Raw genomic sequence first — 19,694 nt, forward strand, 5'->3', positions numbered from 1 at the left:
ACAGTCTGCCAGCGGAGGTGGTTCAAGCACCTACATTGAACACCTTCAAGAGTAAATGGGATGCTTATCTTGCTGGGATCCTATGACCCCAGCTGACTTCCTGCCCTTTGGGCAGGGGGCTGGACTTGATGATCTCCCGAGGTCCCTTCCAGCTCTAATGTCTATGAAATCTATGAAATATCATATACGTTTTATGGAAAAGTTGTTTAAATCTTGAAATAAAGGTTAAAATTCATACAGTTCCTTCCAGATGTGTTTTTTTTTTTTTCATAAGTGGATAGGCATGGGAGTCCATGTGACTTGGGGGCTTGTGGGTGGGGGAGGTGATGACCACAGCTTAGTGTGGGGATCCCTGATTTCAGGTGTAGGGGGACTTTCAGGGCCATTTCAGGAGTAAGGGAGGGAATCAGTGGTTTAAATGTGCCCCCTGCTATAATTCAGTACTGAAGACAGCAGCAGGATGGCTTGGTGTGCAGCTCCCCCTGCTAGAATTTACTGGGAATTGCACACCAGGCTTAATTTGTTGTAAAGGCTATCACGTGCAAACATTGACACACTGTTTTAAAATAAACCATTTTAAATTTAATAAACCATTTTCATTAAATGAGGATTAAATTACATCATGTGTACAAGCGCCCATTCACTTTATGAGAGTTTCCTGAATTTAACTTAAGAAACATTTTAGTTCTGTGTTCACACTTAACCTCAATAGGTGGCAGTGTTTGTTATCTGCTCCATAAAATTGGCTGAACAAAGTTAGGTCTTCCCTTCACAGGTCGGCAGTATTTCTCTGCCTGCCCATTTGCAATATGATTGCTTTTGAACATCACAATCACAGAATCACAGAAAACGGGCCTGAAAAGGACCTTGAAAGATCTAGTCCATGTTCCTGCCCTACTCATTCTAGTGGTGCATGCATTGAATCCTGGGATTGAATGGTAGGACTGCTGGACTAGTGCTAGCATCCTCCATGAAGCTGCGTCAACCAGCATCAAAGCCTTGCTCTTGAGAAATCAACTCTGATAGACAGGCCACTGCGCCTAGATGTCTAAGAACTGCCTCCCTCACCAGATTCTCTTCTCTCAGCTCTCTGTTGCCCAACTTTCAAAGGGTGGCCAAAGGAAACAGGTACAAAGACATGCTCAAGGCTGCCCTTAAGCATGGAGGCATTAACACCAATGGCTGGGAGTAGCAAGCTGCTGAATGTTCAGCATGGCGCCACCGGATCCACCAAGGCATGCTCAACTTTGAGGCCCGATGACTCGATACTGAGATGGAACAGTGGCAGTGGAGGAAGGAGAAGGAGACCAACCCAGGGCTGTGAATCCCACTCCTCCACACAACAACATGCCCCCACTGCCAAAGAAAGTGTGCATCCAGAATTGGGTTCCTTAGTTACCTGAGGACCCATCAAGCTTGACTGACATCATCCCTGAGTTCGAGAGACTGCCAACAAATACATTTCCTGACAGATGCTTGTCCTACCTGCTTTTAAACACCTTCAGTAAGGGAAATTCCACAACTTCCCTATGTTCACATGATTGCCAGTAATTATGGTTGCAAAGATTTCCTAATGTTCAGCTGAAATCTCTCATGTCACAATATAAGTCCATTTATTTTTCCTAACCCAAGTAAATGTGAAGAACCACTTATAAATTTTCTCTTTCCAGTAATCTTTAGCATACTTGATGTCTCTTTTGATAAAAGTGTCAACACTGCAATTTTCAAAATATTGAACCAGCTTTAACTTCCAACAATGAAGTGTTACAAAGTTCTCAGAATAAGGAACAAAAAAATTGCAGGAAGCTCATGATCACAGGAAACATGCAATTTACAAGTCTAATCAAAACTAATCAAAACAGGTCAAATGCGGAAAATGAAGTACTCATCATTAACTAACACAATCCATTTGCAAATGATAAAAAACTGAGAAATGGTAAAGAGGGCAGAAAACGTTGTGCTAATTATTTTGAACAATAATTCAATCTCAGAAAATCTATCCACTTCAATCGAACTAGCATTTATGACCTGGACCATAACACGTATTTCCTGCAAGACCCCTTAAGAACACATAGAAAGCCACTTCAAAGTTTACACAACAGTCTCACACAACAGTCTCTTTTTTCACTACATCCCAGAAAAATCTACCTTAAAAGGCTTTACCCAGAAATAAAGATATAGCAAATCCTCAAAGTGTTGCTTTGGGTGAAAAGAACAGGACAAGAAATATCATTACCTAAAACACCTATAAATACGAGACTATCCACTGTTTCAGACACCCTTTGAAAGAAGGGTGATTATATTCCGTCAAGATACAACATCTTCTAGTAACTGACTATTTTCTCTTATTTCAGATTGGAAGGATAACACACATGGAGGACAGAGAAAGAAGGTTAACCATCCAGCAACTCTCTCAGTTCCAGATATGCCCTTTATCTCCCACATAAATTCTATCTAATTAGGTAGAGTCTTTGTATCTTAGGAAGCCATTTAAAGGTGCTTTCTATACAGTGTTTTAACTAGTTTAAATCTTTGTGGTTAATTACTTTTATTTTTAAGCCCTTGAATCAGACACAAGATGGACAGAGTTGTTGTTATTACCATTTATTAATTATTATTAGTATTAAAAATAATACGATTAATAATATAATGGTAACAATAACAATGTCGCTTTGGATTATATAGTTTAATAGGCTGAGTACTGTTTTTTTAAATGCTTTGCAAAAATCACTTTTTAAAATATATCAGCTATAATGTTAAAAATATGTCACGAATAAGTCAGACCAGATGAAGAATACCTTGCACTGAAAGCTTGTCTAGCCTTGTCCCATCCATCCAGTTGGTCCAATAAAAGATATAACCCACACAAATTCTTGCTTCTCTCAAGAATAAATCATCATTTTCTTTTGAATAATGTATTTACACATACTTCTTTTATGACTAGTCACCAGTGGGGAAAAAAGGAAACTACTTGCTTGAGTTTTATTGAACAAATGGGTCACATCTTCAGATTCAATAAATAATCCTAACTCCACTGACTTCAGTGAACCTGAGGCAATTTATCCCAGTTAATGATCAGGTCCACTGTTTTCCATTTCAGTAGTAGGTAGTTCTCATAGTTTACGTATACTTCTACCTCTTTGCCAATAGCATATGTTAGAAATAGTTTGAAAAAAAGCTGAAACAAATGTTACCTTTGATTAAGCATTAACTTTTAAAAGACCTAGATTGAATAATTTAATATTAGATACCAGTGGATATGAAACATGATGGATATTGTTGAGACAAGGTTTCTATTTGAATTTCTCCTGTTAGAAGCTTGCAGTGTCTTTGAAAAAAAATTGAGCTATACTTTTTTAGGTGTGATACTAACCCAAGGACAAATGCACAATTGTGCAAGTGGGGTATTTTGCAGAGGTGGTTGCTATCAAAGTCTTTTGACCAGGAAAAAAGGCTCATACTTAACACACACATGTGCATGTGTGTACCCTGCAAAGGAAAAAAAAAATCACTTCCCTTGACACCACCAAAAACTTACAAAGCAAAACCCCAACTATTCAAATAATTTTAAAGATAACCTTCGAGGCCAATATTAACCCTTTTTTCTGGATGGATGAAATTAGTTAACAAGTTTATTTTCAGAATTATAATTTAAGTACCTCAAGTAAAAGACTAAATAATGGAGAAATAGAGGATCTGGCCCATGGGGTTGCCAACCCCTGATACAGGCTGCCAACCCCTGATACAGGCTATATGGCATTGTGTTCTGAGAAGATGATTAGGGTACTTTTTTGTACAGGAGAAAAATGGGAAATAATGAATAATGCAGTTAGGGGAGGAAAAATATATTTATATGAAAATCTGTAAAGCTTTCACAATTTGCATGTACCATGAAAAATGAATAGGGTTCTTCTGAATAACAGTGACTTAAACCAGCTATTTGCACATTTTTTTTTTATCCAAATTTATTATTTGTATTCTGGTAGTGGCCCCAGATGTCAGTGTCCACAAATGTAGGAGGACAGGCTGCCTGCTTTGAAGAGCTCACTGTCTAACATTGGAGCAGCAAGACAGGAAGTGGACAGATATGCCTGGGATTCAATATATTAGTGGCTACTGAATGGAAACGCTGGAATTATCTAAAAGCTATTCATGAAAATTAAGATAAAAAAGAGGTGTGTCCCATCAGAGCTGAGATGGTAGATGGGACTGATTCTTTTCTCCCCAAATCCAAGAAGATACAGTCCACTTTCACAATCCCCTTAGGTGATGGGGGGAATTTGATATCCTGGTGCTAAGACCCTTAAATTTTTAAGGACTCAAACCTTAGTCCCAAAGACAGGACTAAACCAAAACCCTACTCCAATTAACTCTGAAACTAGAGGCATTTCAAAACTTAAATCTCATCTAAACTTGAAATGATCCTGCTTTTTACATTCCTGGATCCAACCAAATGCCTCTAACAACTTGGCATTTGAAATCCAAATTCATACTTTTAGTCTGAGTCCACCTCTTCTGACTTCTCTTCTGGGTTCATCCAAAACCAAGTAAATAAAATTTGAGTCTTTCCATCGACTTGAACAAGCTTTGCATCACGCTCTTGCTGTTTATGCTACTTAGTCCCCTTAACTGTAACTGTTAAGGGAGGATGTGTCTACTTCCAGGATGCTAAAAGTTCACTAGCTGTCCTCTCTGGGGCATCCAGGATTCATTTTCTACCACATGGCAGAGATAATGTGACCTCACCAGGTAAATTAAATGTTGGATTTTACCACAATTATCTCCTTGCTTTTATACACTAGCTGAGTGGCACTGAGTCCATTTGCTAGATATATTAAAATAGTTTGTTGATGTGCATATTTACAAGTAGCTTTTAAAAAGAAGACAACATGGAAATAGATTTAAGTTACCTGTATGGTAACCTCACACCCACTGATTTCATCTTGAATGATAATTTCTTCACCTTTAGCAAAATCTTTGTGCCCTTATGTATTCATTTGCTTCTGTCTTTGGGCTGATGGGAAACTGTTCCTTAACGTGTACATTCTCTAAGAGAAATTTAAGATCCTACAAGCTGGTATTTTTGGTTACCTGATGGCTTGGTTAATGCTGACCTACTTTTTCTTTACATCCTGCCATTCTGGGCATATTCTGCTGCTTACAAGTGGATTTTTGGCACCACAATGTGTTGTATTATACGAAGTATTTATAACTTGAATCTGTACACTTCAGTGTTGACATTAACCTGTATAAATATTGACAGGTGTATTGCTATTGCTCAAGCAACCAAAGCCAATGTAAGTCAAGCCAAATAATGGCGTGGGGCAAAGCAATCTGTATTTTGGTATGGATGATATCGGTAGTATTTGCCATGTCTCAGTTTATTTATAGTGCACAGTTCAAATGTTTCATTTTCTGTTTCCAGTTGCTTGTTGAGGTTACCTATGGCTTACCCTTTCAACCTGAACAAATATTTATCAAGCAAACATTTTTTAAAAAAAGCCACAGATGAAAACACACAACTAAAAGTTAAATTACAATACACGTGTGGGGTACATTCCCTAACTTTTAGAATTTTGACTTAGTTAAAACTCCTAAAGGAAACAATTAATCACTTGTCCTTTAAAATGATTAGCAAATAATAAATTGACAGATAGATCAATGTTTAAAGACACAATGCTCAATTCTGCTCCCACTTGTACAGCTTGCGTCAACAGAGTTCATATCTGATTTACACTGGTGCAATGTTCCATGTGTACATGAAACGAGGGGCATGTGTGCATGACACGTTAAAGCGTGTTAAATGCTTTTGCACCGCTTTAATGGTGTCAGTGTTTGCACGCATCAGCGGCAATAATTCCGGCTGCTATAGCAAATTCAGCAGCATAATGTGCCTTAAATGACTTGGGCTCCTCAGAGGAGTTTTAGTTTGCTGCCCTACAGCTGCTGAGTGAAGCACCAGGCTCCATGCAGCTCAAGGGCTCAGCAGGAAGCCCTGCAGGCTGCCTAGCAGTAGCCTGGGAAAGCAGGCTCTGCCCAAGACAGTGGCAAGCCTGATCTTTTTTTTCCCTGGAGCCTGTCTGCCTGCCTGAGCTGCATGGGGCCCTCTGCGGCTGCGGTGTCCCCCAGGAGTATTTGAGCCAGATGCCTGCAAGCGGCTACTGTCTGGGGAGGCTTGCCATGGAGGGAAGCAGGGAGGCAGGTAAGTTTGGGTGTGTGCATGGCATGGGGGTTTAAAGGGCCCTAAATTGAAGCAGTGTTTTTAAAAACCCACCACTTCAATTTAAGGCCCCCGTTTCATCTACACAGCCCATGAAATCAAAATCAAGAATCATCACAGTTCTACTAGCAAAGAATTCCACCTTCTTTTCTTATAAAAAACAAAACAGACATTTGCTAAACAGAATAGCAGATGAAAAAGAAAAAAATCACACAGCTTGGAGTACATCTGGAAAATTGATAAGCAGTGCTGTAGCTTCCTCAATGTTGTTTGGGGCTGAGCAATTTTAATTTCTGGTTTACCTAACTCTTCCTGAATCTATTATTATGTCTGTGTATGTGATATCTATACTGTGCTAAGGAGAAGATCAGTGTTAAACAAAAGGTGTATATTGCTTTCTTTTGGTTGCATTAATGTACTGCTGGACTTCTCCTCAGCCTTGACTTTGGACATACTTTCCAAATTTGAACATGGTAAAAATAAAAGGCAGTTTTAAAAAAGAAAATAAGCAAAACCAAAGGTGCTAAATACAGGCACAACCACACATTTCTCCCATAATTGCACATGTCAGATTTTAATGTAATACTCCAAATTCTTATCTGTGGGACCAACAGCAGAATTTAAGGCCAACATTATACTGCCCAGTCTTAATTGTGTAACTAGGGTGTTGAATGGTTTGTGGGACTTAAGTGGAACAATGTGTGGTTAATGAGTTCAAACAGGTTTTCTAATTGTAAAGCATGATTCATATTCAGTCCGGGATATGATCTGAATTGAGAGGTATATTGAGAAAGGAGGTCTGGCAGAATTTCCTGTTATGAAATGAAGTTGATGTCATCATTTCACATCATTTTAGGGAGAAAGATGCAGAGACCGGGTTAATGCGGCTAACAACAGAAAAATAAGTTTGCAATAGAAGATATGCAGCAGACACATAGAAAATACAGAGGGACAGATGGAAAACAAATCATTGTTACAGCTATATTCAGCTGCATGAAACCATAGACTAGACAGATGCACCTCTCTATAAGAACAACTTAAACTTGCAGTACCTAGAGGTGAGGATTTTCATGTGGAATAAGCCTAAGGCAGTACCAAACCTTTTGCTCTTGCTGGAATGAGGCTTATACTCCACAGGAACTCTGTCAATTCAGGAGTCCTAAGAAAGATGCTGAAATCAGCAACTCTCAGCCAACCTGGCTTAGACCCTTATTGGTTCAACTGTTTCTTCCCTTTCTTGGAGGGCTCTGGCTAGTTTCAAGTCCCTGGCAGATGAGAGACTGTTTGGATTGCTCCCAGCAGAACTCAGCAAGTGAAATAAAATAATACTTTATTTATGTATTTGCATACAACTATTGTACCAAATCAAACAAACAAGAAGACAATTGCGAATGTGACTCTGGACCCTTTGCATCCTACTTGTCCTAGTGAAGACTTCCTGTCCCTCCAAGATGAACTCTATTGCAAAAACTGAGTTTTGTCTAAACCATACATTTCTCATGATGATGACGATGGTTTTTATTTGTATTGGACCTGATATGAGAGACTCCAGTTAGGGATCAGCTACATTGTGCTAGGCATTTTCAAACAAATTGTCAAAGATGAGTCTAAGAATGCCTATTGCAGTTAAGGCACACTGGTTTCTGTAGCCATTGGCACACAAAGGAAAGATGTAGGTAGCACTTTTTTCAAACTAGCCTGAATAACCTGTTTATAGCTAGGGGAGCCTTTGACATGGTTTCAGACTCACACCTGTGGATCCATAGCAAGCTACTCAACCAGCACAACCCAGTTAAGAACTACACACATTTAATTTCAAGCTGGTCCTTGCCCCAGAGTGATTACAACTGAATGTTCCCCACTGGAGGCCTGAGGGATAACCTTTGCACCATGCAAGATCTACTGACTTCAATGGGGTCTCATGGAATGGATAATTCTTGGCTGCTGTATGTAGGTTTCCAGTTTTATCACCTCGGCATCCAACTACGGTGATCCTGTACAGACTAGGGAGGTGTATAAGGGCATAATATTTATACCCCCAAAACAGTGGGCGCATCTACACATGCATATTTACTGCAACTGATATTACTGCGCAGTACGGGCATGCATCTACACATGCACACCTGTCCTGTGTAGTAAACATAGTGACTTATGCTAACTTGAACATAAATTTGATACCTACATCATGAAGATATCAAACATATGCCAGATTAGTTACTGCGCAGTAACACACGTGTAACACTGTGTGTGTGGACTGGCTTGGGACTAACTTTAGTCCCAAATCAGTCCACACATAGCGTTAATTCGCTTTAACACCTGCATGTGTAGATGCCGGCTTATTCCTGCTTACTGAGCAGTAAATTTAAGCCTGCGTAAATGCACGTGTAGACATGCCTAGTATGTCCCAAACACAACTCACCCATCTTCTCCTGGTCACATCTTGCGATGCTGCTCCACAGTTACCCCTAGCAGCCTCAAAACCAGCTAGAGGCACATCACAGGGGTTTGCTCAGGAGAATCTCAGCTGAGCACACTGCAGCTGTGGTGCAAATGTACTGTATGTGCTCTAAGCAGGGTGACCTCACACCCTGATGCATTACAGTCTTTTTTGAGGAATCATGAGGTTAGTCATCCTATAACTTTGGGAGAGTCCCATAATTCCCCATGTCTGTTTCCCCCTCTGTAAAATGATGATCACAACCAACCAAATGGACTGATTTTTATATCCAAATGATTATAACGTAATGTAAAATTAAACTTTTACTTAACGTAGACATATACATGAACTCATATTATTGAATGATGCAGTTTGTGAATTTAAAAACAGAGAATGCTTATTTGCTGCTTCTGGTTGATTTACTTAGAAATTGATTAAATTAGTAACAGAATTCAACATCATGATGTGGTTATTTCTGCTTTTTTTGGAAAATAAATGTGTTAGACTTCAGTGTGCAATTGCTATTCTTTGGTACTTGTGTCTAGTATCTTTAAACTTCTAAGGACTCTCCTGTCTGCACTGATGGGCAGCCATTTTGCATTTGGTTCCATTAACTGTCATAAAAGAAAGGGGGACTTTACTTTTTTGCATTATTGTTTTCTTAATATGAAATAAATATCAATCTGGCTAAGAATGCCCATTTGCTCTTTATATACAGAAAAAAAGACACCAGATTATTCCGGTTTTATGTTAATAGTGTTTACTTACAGATCTGTCACACTCTGGTCCACAGATTCTACTTCAGTTTGACTTTCATTGAGGGCAGAATTGGAATCCTGCACTTGGCACAATTCCTCATCTGTGATGATATCGAATGTTGCATCATCTTGTGGTTTGGAGGTTTCATTGGTAACTACCATAAAAGCATATAAAATGCAGTTATAACATTACAAGAAGTGCCAATCATTGTTTCAAAGCTTATGTATAAGACTGTTATTCTGCCTACACTGAAGTTTTAGTATACGATTAAGTGGGAACCTCCACAATGACTTACCTGTATTAAATATAAATGGGAAATTATATTAATTTATGAATATTAGCACCCACTAACTAATGTACACAACTGCGGTAGTACAAATTATTCCTTGACTTAGATCTGTTTGACATAATTGGATTTGTAGAAAGTGCAAGTCAGTCAGGATATGAAAGTCCAATCAAGCCTTTTATTTAATAGCAGTACATTGACTAACCTGTAACTCTCCTGTTTGGTGACACTGGTGACTCTAATGGAGATGCTGATGTCCCTTGGCTGACAGGAGATCCAGAGCCATCTGCATTATCGACAACCACTCTAGGCTTATTAAAGCAAGTTCTACAGCAACGTTCCTTCTTGCCACTTTTTGTCATCATATAGTTGTTGCAGCAATAGTAACAGAAAATGCGACCACATATTCTAGAGATTAGAAAAAGAAACAAAAACAAAGGCATGAATATATCATGCTTAAAACCAGAAGTAGTGATGTCACAATGGTTGAGGCTTTGGTAAAAAGTGTCTTGTGCCCTAGAGAAGCCTACATTTTCTGTAGGTTAAATGGCAACATTCTTTGTGCAGACAATTCTGCTTTTTGCAGTTAATCAAGTCTCCCTAGCATTCAAAGTCTAGAGGGGCATACTGGTACCTTATAGTCTCAATACAAATAAATGACAAAGGAAAAGGAATCTGTAGATGACACATATAAATAATATAAACATCAACAAATAAAAATGACATAATATTCCACTGATTTTAAATGTACTGGGTAGTATGAACAAGCTCATTCCCATATTACTGAAACCATCCTTAATCCAAATCATTCAGTGCATTTAAGCTGCATGCTCTCCAAAAAAGGAAAAAGGTAGCGATATCATGAGAGAGAGAAAAAGAGATGTATACCAGGATACTTTCTTATTGTTAGACCAATTTAATGCTTTTAAAGTAAATTGGTTATTCTTTTCATGATTAAGAGCACCCAGTCCAGTTTGCCGCTATTAATGAAATGTCAATAATAGTTGTTTTTCCATAAGTATTTGGGACATCAGCGTGTTCTGGCAAAACTGTTAGCAATTTGTACAAATTTTATCTGAATTTCTTCATTTGAAAATGTATCCTGGGAGATAGGTATTACCTCTTCATCAACAACTGCACGATATTCCCTAGAGTAAAATGTTACTGAATTGGAAAACTGAGCAAGTTTCATAGTTTCTAGGGTCGGAATGGACCTGAGCAGATCATCTAGTCCGACCCCCTGACATGGCAGGAAAGAGTACTGGGGTCAAATGACCCCAGCAAGATGTTCATCTAACCTCCTCTTAAACACCCCCAAGGTAGGAGCCTACACCACTTCTCTTGGAAGCTGGTTCCAGACCCTAGCTGCCCTGACCATGAAGTAGCGCCTCCTGATATCTAACCTAAACCTACCCTCTGCCAGCTTGTGACTGTTATTCCTGGTCACTCCTGGCAGTGCTCAGGGGAACAGTGACTCCCCCAATGCCTGCTGATCCCCCCTGACTAGTTTATAACAGGCCACACGATCCCCCCTCAGCCTTCTCTTGTGGAGGCTGAACAGGTTCAGGTCCCGTAGCCTCTCCTCGTAGGGCCTGCCCTGTTGTCCCCTAATCATACGAGTGGCCCTCCTCTGGACCCTCTCCATGCTGTCCACATCCCTCTTGAAGTGTGGCGCCCAGAACTGGACGCAGTAATCCAGCTGTGGCTTGACCAGTGCCGCATAGAGGGGGAGGATCACCTCTTTGGACCTGCTCGAGATGCATCTGTGGATGCATGACAAGGTGCGGTTGGCCTTCCAAACTGCCTCCCCACACTGCCGGCCCATGTTCATCTTGGAGTCAATGATGACCCCAAGATCCTTTTCCGCCTCCATGCTGACAAGAGGGGAGTTCCCTAACCTGTAGATATGGTGCCAGTTGTTCCTCCCGAGGTGCATCACCTTGACTTGTCTGTGTTGAAACCCATCCTATTCTCATCCGCCCACTCTTGTACCCTGTCTAGGTCTGATTGTAGCCTGTTGCATCCTTCTAGTGTGCCCACGTCCCCCCACATCTTAGTGTCATCAGCAAATTTGAACAGGGTGCTTTTTACCCCCTTGTCCAAATCACTGATGAAGATGTTGAACAGTGTGGGCCCGAGGACCGAGCCCTGCGGAACCCCACTGCCCACGTCCTTCCAGGTTGAGAAGGACCCATCCACCACCGCCCTCTGGGTGCGGCCCTCCAGCCAGTTGGTGACCCATTTGACTGTGTGGGTGTCTACACGACAGCCCCCCAGCTTCTTAATGAGAACGGGGTGAGAGACAGTGTCAAAAGCCTTCCGGAAGTCCAGGAAGACTATATCCACTGCTACCCCTGCATCTAATGATCTGGTGATCTGATCGTAAAAGGCCACCAGGTTGGTCTGATAGGACCTGCCACTGATGAACCCATGTTGGTTGCCCCTAAGCATGCAGTCCCCTGCTGGCCCCTCCTGGATGTGTGCCAGAATAATTTTCTCAAACAGCTTGCCTAGGATAGAGGCAAGACTAACTGGCCTATAGTTTCCCGAGTCCTCCTTCCTGCCTTTTTTTGAAGATGGGAACCACGTTAGCCCTCTTCCAGTCGTCCGGTACCTCACCAGAGCACCACGAGTGCTCGTAAAGCCGTGCCAGGGGACTTGCAATGACCTCGGCCAGTTCCTTTAGAACTCTAGGGTGGAGATCATCTGGGCTGGCTGACCTGAATACGTCCAACCCCTCCAGAAGCTCCCTAACTAAATCCTCGCTAACCCGTGGCCCAGGTGTGCCTCCCCCAGGGCCCGAGGGGGGCCCAGAAGGGAGGTGGCTGTTCTGGTCCCTACTGAGGAAGACGGAGGCAAAGAAATCGTTAAACATGTTAGCTTTGCCGTCTGGTGTGACGACCAAATTTCCCAACGCATCCTGCAAGGGCCCCACATTACCCGGGACCTTCTTTTTACCCACTACGTATTTAAAAAAGGACTTCTTATTGTCCTTAATCTGGGAAGCTAGTCCCAGGTCCATCTCTGCCTTGGCCTTCCTAACTACCCCCCTACATCCCCGAGCAACTATGGAATAGTCCTCCCTAGTGATGACCCCTTCTTTCCATTGGGTGTAAGCCTCCTTTTTAGCAAGGAGACATTCCCGGATGCTTTTGGTGAGCCATGGAGGCTTGTGTGCTCTCCTGCTCCCTTTGATCCTCGTTGGGATTACCTTCCTTTGGGCTTGGAGGATCGTCTCCTTAAAAAGCGACCACTCTCCTTGGACACCTGGCTCCCCTCCCCTCTGGGACCTCAGCGCTTCTCCAACTATCCTCCTTAGCTCGTTGAAGTTTGCCCTCCTAAAATCTAGGGCCGCTGCCTTACTGCATGCCTTTGCCACCTTGCGCTGGATGGTGAATTCCAGCAGACGATGATCGCTGTTGCCCAGGTGGTCGAGCACCCGCAGCCCCCTCACCAGGTCATCACCCATGGCCAGCACTAGGTCCAACAAGGCGTCTCCCCTGGTGGGGCTGTGCACCTCCTGGGTTAGATGGAGGTCCTGCACTCTGGCCAAGAACCTACATGAGCGTTCAGACCTGGCTGACTGTTCTTCTCAGCAGATGTCCGGGAAGTTCAGGTCCCCCATGACTACCACATCCTTAGCCTTCACTACCTGTGAGCTGACCCAAGAATTCCTGGTCAAGCTCTTCTCCCTGGTTCTATGTGTCTTATGTGATCAATTGCTCACAAGGGATACAAAATATTATTGATTGCTTAAATTAATGCTCTGTCAAGAGTGTGAAATATATTCACTCAAACTTTTCAGTGAATATATATGTGAACATCATTATACTGCTCAAGCAGGTCCAGTAACATCATTATACTGCTAAAAATACAAAAAGAGGCTAAATTTGTAGAAAATGGATCAATTAGCTCTTCTGTATTTTAAAGCAGACATCTAAATCAGATTTATGCATTAAAAGTAATAATTTAACAAATTCTATCTAAGCAGTGAATTATGTTCGCACAGAATGTAATACAACAGGACATTGATTGTAACTAGGCGAGTGTTGCAAAAAAACGACAAAATTATCTCAGAAAATAATTTTTAAAGCAGGCATCCCATGTAACATGCATATTTTATAATTCATCCAACTGAACAGCAGAAATATTGAAACAATAGTTATTTTTTATGCAAACTATCATATTTATTTCCAGGTTTCTAAAAACATGTTTAAAACAGTTCAGTGAACTAACCTGCAATGGTGTCGGCGTAGCATCCAACTGAACTCTTTCTGGCAGTCCAGACACTGGTTTACTTCTGTGTCTCCCAGCCATCGTTGCTCTGCAGACAGCTTCTGTTGAAATTCCAGAGCATCTGATTTCTGCCAGAGAGCATCCTTATCCCTACAAAGACACATACAAAGAATTTAAGGTCCTTCATCTGGGTAGGAAGAACAACTATACAATGGGTGGTGGCCTACTGGCTGACACAACAACTGAATGAGACCTGGGGGTCACGACTGACTGGAAGATGAATATGACCCAACAGTGTGATGAGGCTGCCAAAAGAACCAATAAAACTCTGGCTTGCATTAGCCGCTGTGTGGCCAATAGATCCAGGGAGGTACTCCTCCCTCTATTCAGTATTGGTGAGGCCTCAGCTGGAGTACTGTGCCCAGTTCTGGGCACCGCACTTCAAAAAGGACATGGATAAACTTGAGAGGGTAGAAAGAAGGGCCACCCATTTGATTAAGGTCATGGAGGGTAGGCCTGATGAGGAGAGACTCCGGGAACTGGGCCTGTTCAGGTTGAGGAGGAGAAGGTTGAGAGGTGACTTGATAGCTGCCTACAAATACCTCAAGGGGGAGCATCAAGGACTAGGAGAGCAACTATTTAAGAGGGCACCTCAAGGGAGGATGAGGACTTATGAGCATAAAGTAATAGAGGGTATAAGGAAAAACTTCTCTGTATGGGGCACCAGAATCTGGAACATGCTCCTAGCAGCGGTGGTAGAGTCGCCCTCCTTGGAGGTGTTCGAGACAAGGCTGGAAAGGCACCTTGCTGAACTCATCTGAGCTCAATACTTCCTGCTTATGGCAGGGGACTGGACTTGATGACCGTACAGGTCCCTTCCAGCTCTGTGATTCTATTCTATAACTCTACTTCATTTTTCCTCTTCTTAGTTTACCCATCTGTAAAATGTAGAAGGTAAATCTTGATCAAGCCAAACTGCTCTCAGTGGTATCTTTTTCAGTGGAAGGCCACACCAACTTAGACTCCGCTAGATTTCATAGATTTCATAGACATTAAGGCTGGAAGGGACCTTGGAAGATCGAGTCCAGCCTCACCCCAAAGGGCAGGAAGACAGTTGGGGTCATAGGATCCCAGCAAGATAAGCATCCAATTTGCATCCAAATGTCTGAGAGTGGGCATAATTGGGTTTAAAGGGCTAAGTACAAACATTCAGGGGCATTAGGGGGAGGTTAAATCAGTAAAAATGGCTGTCTGATATCAGGTAAGTCAGGATGGGGAGGGCTAGTCAGGGGGCTGGGGATCTAGCAGGCTGGAAGGGATCAAGGGTCTGCCAGGGGATGGGGGAAAAACGTTACCTGCAGGTGGGGTAGGGGAACAGGTGTGACCCACAGGTGTGGGAGCAGGTGCAACCTGTGAGGAGTGGCGGCAACAGGCTCAACCCATGGGTGGGGTGATGTCCCCCCCAGCAAACCTACTTCTCCATCTCTCCTGCCCCTCCCCACACCAGGACTTACTTGTTTGGCTCTGGCAGCACATTGATAAAAGCATCTGTACAGGAGCTGCTTGTGGAATGGGGGCTGAGAGTGCTGGCTGGGAAGGAAGCAAGGGACCAGGGGGACAAAAAAATAGCCCAGTGCAGGAGAAGAGGGGAGTGGAAAGAGCAGCCCTGGGGCTGGGGCCAGTGGTTGGGTTTTCCCAGCCCCAGGGCTGCATAGGGAAAGTGGACAGAAATTGCATGCACTGGTTTGACCCAAATCGAATGAGTCTGATACTACACAGATCCAGGTTTATTTTAAACTGGGTTCTGCAATTTTAGACCAGTTTGTGTGCATGGAACTCCTGTTCTGTTACAGGTTTAGACTGATTGCTGGTCACTGAGACCAAGTCTATAAGCATAAGGTTAGCATTGGGACAAGCTAAGTTTACATCAGGCAGCCATTTTGAACCCAATTTAACCTCCCAAATGTCTGTACTTAACCTTGATGCCTGAAAAATTAGCATAATCGATTCTTCGTTCATGCATCACCTGTGAAAATGGCCTCTGGAAAGACTGGAAGTGAGAAAGAACGTTACAGCTATCTTAAACCTACTAATTAGCAACCATCACTATGTATATCTGGGAAAGGATAAGTGATAAAAAGAATTTATAGGGACTTCAGGGATCTGTTTTATAGCCATGTTGGTCTAAGACAAAGAGGAATACAAAACTCTAAAACTCTTGGTTCAGAGATTTTTTTTTGCTTTTTTTTAGTTGGTCTAATAAAAGGTATCACCTCTGAACCAAGAGTTTTAGAGTTTTATATTCCTTTTTAGGGACTTTACACATTTGTGTCTTCTTGATCATTAAGTTGTCAAGTTAAGTCAAGTTAAGTTCACAACTCCTTGGACAACTATCATTAATAAGTAACTATCTCTGTTTTCTGATTGGACAATACGAAAAGTCCCGAGGAGAAGAATGGGTACTTCTGGGCATTAGTCCAATAAGTTAATAAATTCCTTAAATTCATAAATTCTTCAAATTTTTGACAGCATTTAGGGGAGTAATAACTGATAAAAGCATACTATAGTACCAGTTCTACTTCTGAACCAGCCTCACAAAATGACATGTAGAAGGAACCTCTCCATAGGATCTCATCTTCTGCTGAGTAATTGATATCTGATGGCTGAAGTGCATTTTCATTCTTAATTTGATTTAAGCAGGGAAGATTTTCCAGTCTGGAGAACACTGTTGTGTAAGAAGGGGAGGACATGATTCATAAAGAAGTGAGAAACCACTCAGCACTCTGTTGCTTGTGTTATCTAATAGTAGCATTATTTTACACCTTTTGCCAAAGTTGCTACATGTCAACAAGTTCATAAGATCAAACATTTAGAAGGCTGAAAGCAGAACACCCCTGACTTTTTATCATATACTGCAACATGTTTGTCTTTTTGTTCTAAAAGTGGTTAGAAATTTTCAGGCAGTGTACGGAAGTCTTTTTTTTGAGAGAAAAATTTGTCTTGTGGTTAAGGCACAAGGCAGACTGGGGGACTGAAGTTCAGTTGGCATCTGCCACTACCTGCATGCATGACCTTCGGCAAGCCACTTAGGCTCAGCTTTTCAAAAACTGTACTGTAGAGACAAACTGTAAGCATTACACATTGGAGAAAAAAAATACTGGCTGGAAAAAAATACAGAATCACTTTTGAGGGGGAAGATGGAAACGTATCGAATTCTGAATTACATAGCAAAACAGATCTCCCCACAAAATGTAACATTTGGGATATATTACTTTTATATTACTTTATATATCACTTAACTATTGAACTTAACTACTACTTAACAAGATTTCATAAATTTTGTCTGTTACCTTCATTTCCAGTTGAGGAATAGAAGATTAGATCCTCCAAGTAGCACTATTTAAGCCCCCTGCAATTGAATGATTTGGGCTTTTTTGTACCAACCTGATGAGTTCTATTAAACGTTCTTCCAGGAATTGCTTGGTTCTTGTTAGATCATCCAGCTCAGCAAACAACTTCTGGTCATTGCTCTCTCTGTCCATTTTCACTTTGTTGAGCTTTTCATTATATTCTTTGACTAGCTCATTTGCTTTGTCAACTTCCTTTTGGGTCCTGTTTAAATGCAAATTCATTTTGCACATTAACTGTAAACTCAATTTTTGTTTCTTAAGCGAGGCCGTTGTGAAATGTCTCCTGATCAAATCTGTAGTTCCAGTGAAATTTCTCTCAGCATGAGTGCTGCCACATAAGGTTCATTTTAGCTTTTCAAGCACTTTTGGAGCTATGCAAAGGTATGTTAACCTAGGGGCACCTCTGACAATCAGTAATTTCTAGGGACCAGAGACCATTTTCCCGCTCCCTTATTACAGGTACACTTATGATGGCTGTCCCCCTGGCTGAGACACCAAGGACAGAACTGAGTTTCCCTATAGCTAGAATCATGAGCTGTTAAGGCTTGAGCTAAACATCCAGGACTCTCTAAAAAAAGTGTCATAAATGACTGATGTCATCTGCAAACTGGGCACAGAGAGACCCATAAATAAAGCAACCAGCCATCTCAATTTTTCCAGGACAGACCCAAATTTTAGGTCCTCTCCCCTGCTCTCCCAAAAAATATTGCCATGACACAAGCAGGTAGATGCATCTGCTGAGAGGAGCTGGTACAACAGTGTGTGGTGCTTTATGGATACAACTACACTACTTCTATTCACATGCTGTGATCAGACTAACTAATTCTCTGAGAGACAGAAGTAGTTCGCTCAGGATCTGCAGAGTGAACATAGCAGTAGTGGTGTAAATGACTTGGAGTTCTGGAGAGCTGTGGGATATTATAAATGTCCCAACAGCCCACTATGAAGAAAGTCTAGCACTGTGTAGGATAGTTTCATAAAGGAGATAAGGAATGCAATGAATGTAATACATCACTTTGGTTGAGAAAGAAATTTGCATTCTTGGCAAGTCACATTTTTTTTGGTCTACAATGCCAATCCAAGCTCAGTGCTCATGTATTATTTCTGCTGCCCCCATATGCCGCAAACAGCAATTTTCATTTGCTTTGGCTGCTGTTGTCTGACTTGGCTTCTTGTGTACAGCCTAAGCAATAGATGCACAGTGCTTACCTTTCCAAGTTTTCTTTCAGTGACATAACCTCCTCTTCCTTTTTCAGCCTGACAGATTCATATTCAGTAAGCTTCTCTGTTGCTTGATCCAATTTGTTAGACAGCTCTGTGTTTGCAGCCTGTAAAAATAATAAAATATCTTTATAGGTGTATAAAATTTATAAAAAGTGTGCACATGTATTTATACACACACACACACAAATATAGGAATAATGCTTTACCAACCATTATGCACTTAACATAGTAAACTAGCTAAATAATGCTTTTAAAGGGGAAGTTTAAGCCAAAGCATTAATTAAAACATTACTGTATCATCAGATGCTAATTAACTGTATACTGGGGATTGATTACTTATGTCACACTGAATAAGGGATAGCTGGTAAAGTAAGACAGCATTAAACTGTCCCGGTAATTCTCATTAGTCACCACACAAAGGCCTTTGCAGAAGAGTGTTTATCTCTCTGTTGCAGAAAAAAATGTTTCAAGGAAGACAGCCAATGAATAAACTTCATGAGAAGCAAGCAGTATTTTACAGGCTGAAATAAGAAACCCCAGAGAAAAATTTAATGTTCAAAAGGTTAAAGTTTTAATTTTAAAGTTTAAAAGAAACATGAAAAGAAAATATCCAGTTTTGGGCTTCTTCATTAACATAAGGCTTACACGTAAAAGGAAGTACAAAATTACCTGTTCTATTTAAATGTGACACGCAACATTTTCAAATTAGGGTGCCAACTGCTATGCCCCGGGTCTGTATTTAGGCATCTAAGTGCTCAACTACCATTTGTACCTTTAAAAATCTCTCACTTTAGGCACCCAAGTATGAGACTACTTTGACCTGGGAACCTTTATTTCTTCAAGTGGTTTTTCAGGCTCCAGGAAGCTACCAGGAAGGCTGCCTGTCTTATCAACTACAATCCAAATGATTGCTGACACAACACATCCCAGTCTTTTAATCAGATCAAGCACATACCTGTAACTCTGCAATTTCCTCTTCTGTTGCACCCAGCTGTTGCTTCTGCTCCTCGAGCTGCTCTTTTACTTTCTCGCATTCCTCCCTGACATCCTAGTATAGTCCATAAAACATTCATTAGACTTGACACTAGACTTGTGTCTCCCCCCCTCACCTCCCATTTGGGA

General features: G+C 41.4%; 1 protein-coding gene across 1 annotated transcript in view; it reads right to left on the reverse strand.

Annotated features, from left to right (window-relative positions):
- The window catches only part of FYCO1 (FYVE and coiled-coil domain autophagy adaptor 1), a 77,153-nt gene that overhangs the window by 20,682 nt on the left and 36,777 nt on the right, over positions 1–19,694 (reverse strand). Inside the window, exons 9-14 of the mRNA XM_090046348.1 lie at positions 19,528–19,620; positions 18,558–18,676; positions 17,383–17,550; positions 13,939–14,088; positions 9,908–10,110; positions 9,426–9,570 (exon numbers count right to left, since the gene is read on the reverse strand). Of these exons, the coding sequence (XP_089902474.1) occupies positions 9,426–9,570; positions 9,908–10,110; positions 13,939–14,088; positions 17,383–17,550; positions 18,558–18,676; positions 19,528–19,620 (878 nt within the window). The remainder of the gene's footprint in view (positions 1–9,425; positions 9,571–9,907; positions 10,111–13,938; positions 14,089–17,382; positions 17,551–18,557; positions 18,677–19,527; positions 19,621–19,694) is intronic.

This window comes from Crocodylus siamensis, chromosome 5, assembly GCF_052110815.1.
Source record: "Crocodylus siamensis isolate JL-2025a chromosome 5, ASM5211081v1, whole genome shotgun sequence".
NCBI lineage: Eukaryota > Metazoa > Chordata > Crocodylia > Crocodylidae > Crocodylus > Crocodylus siamensis.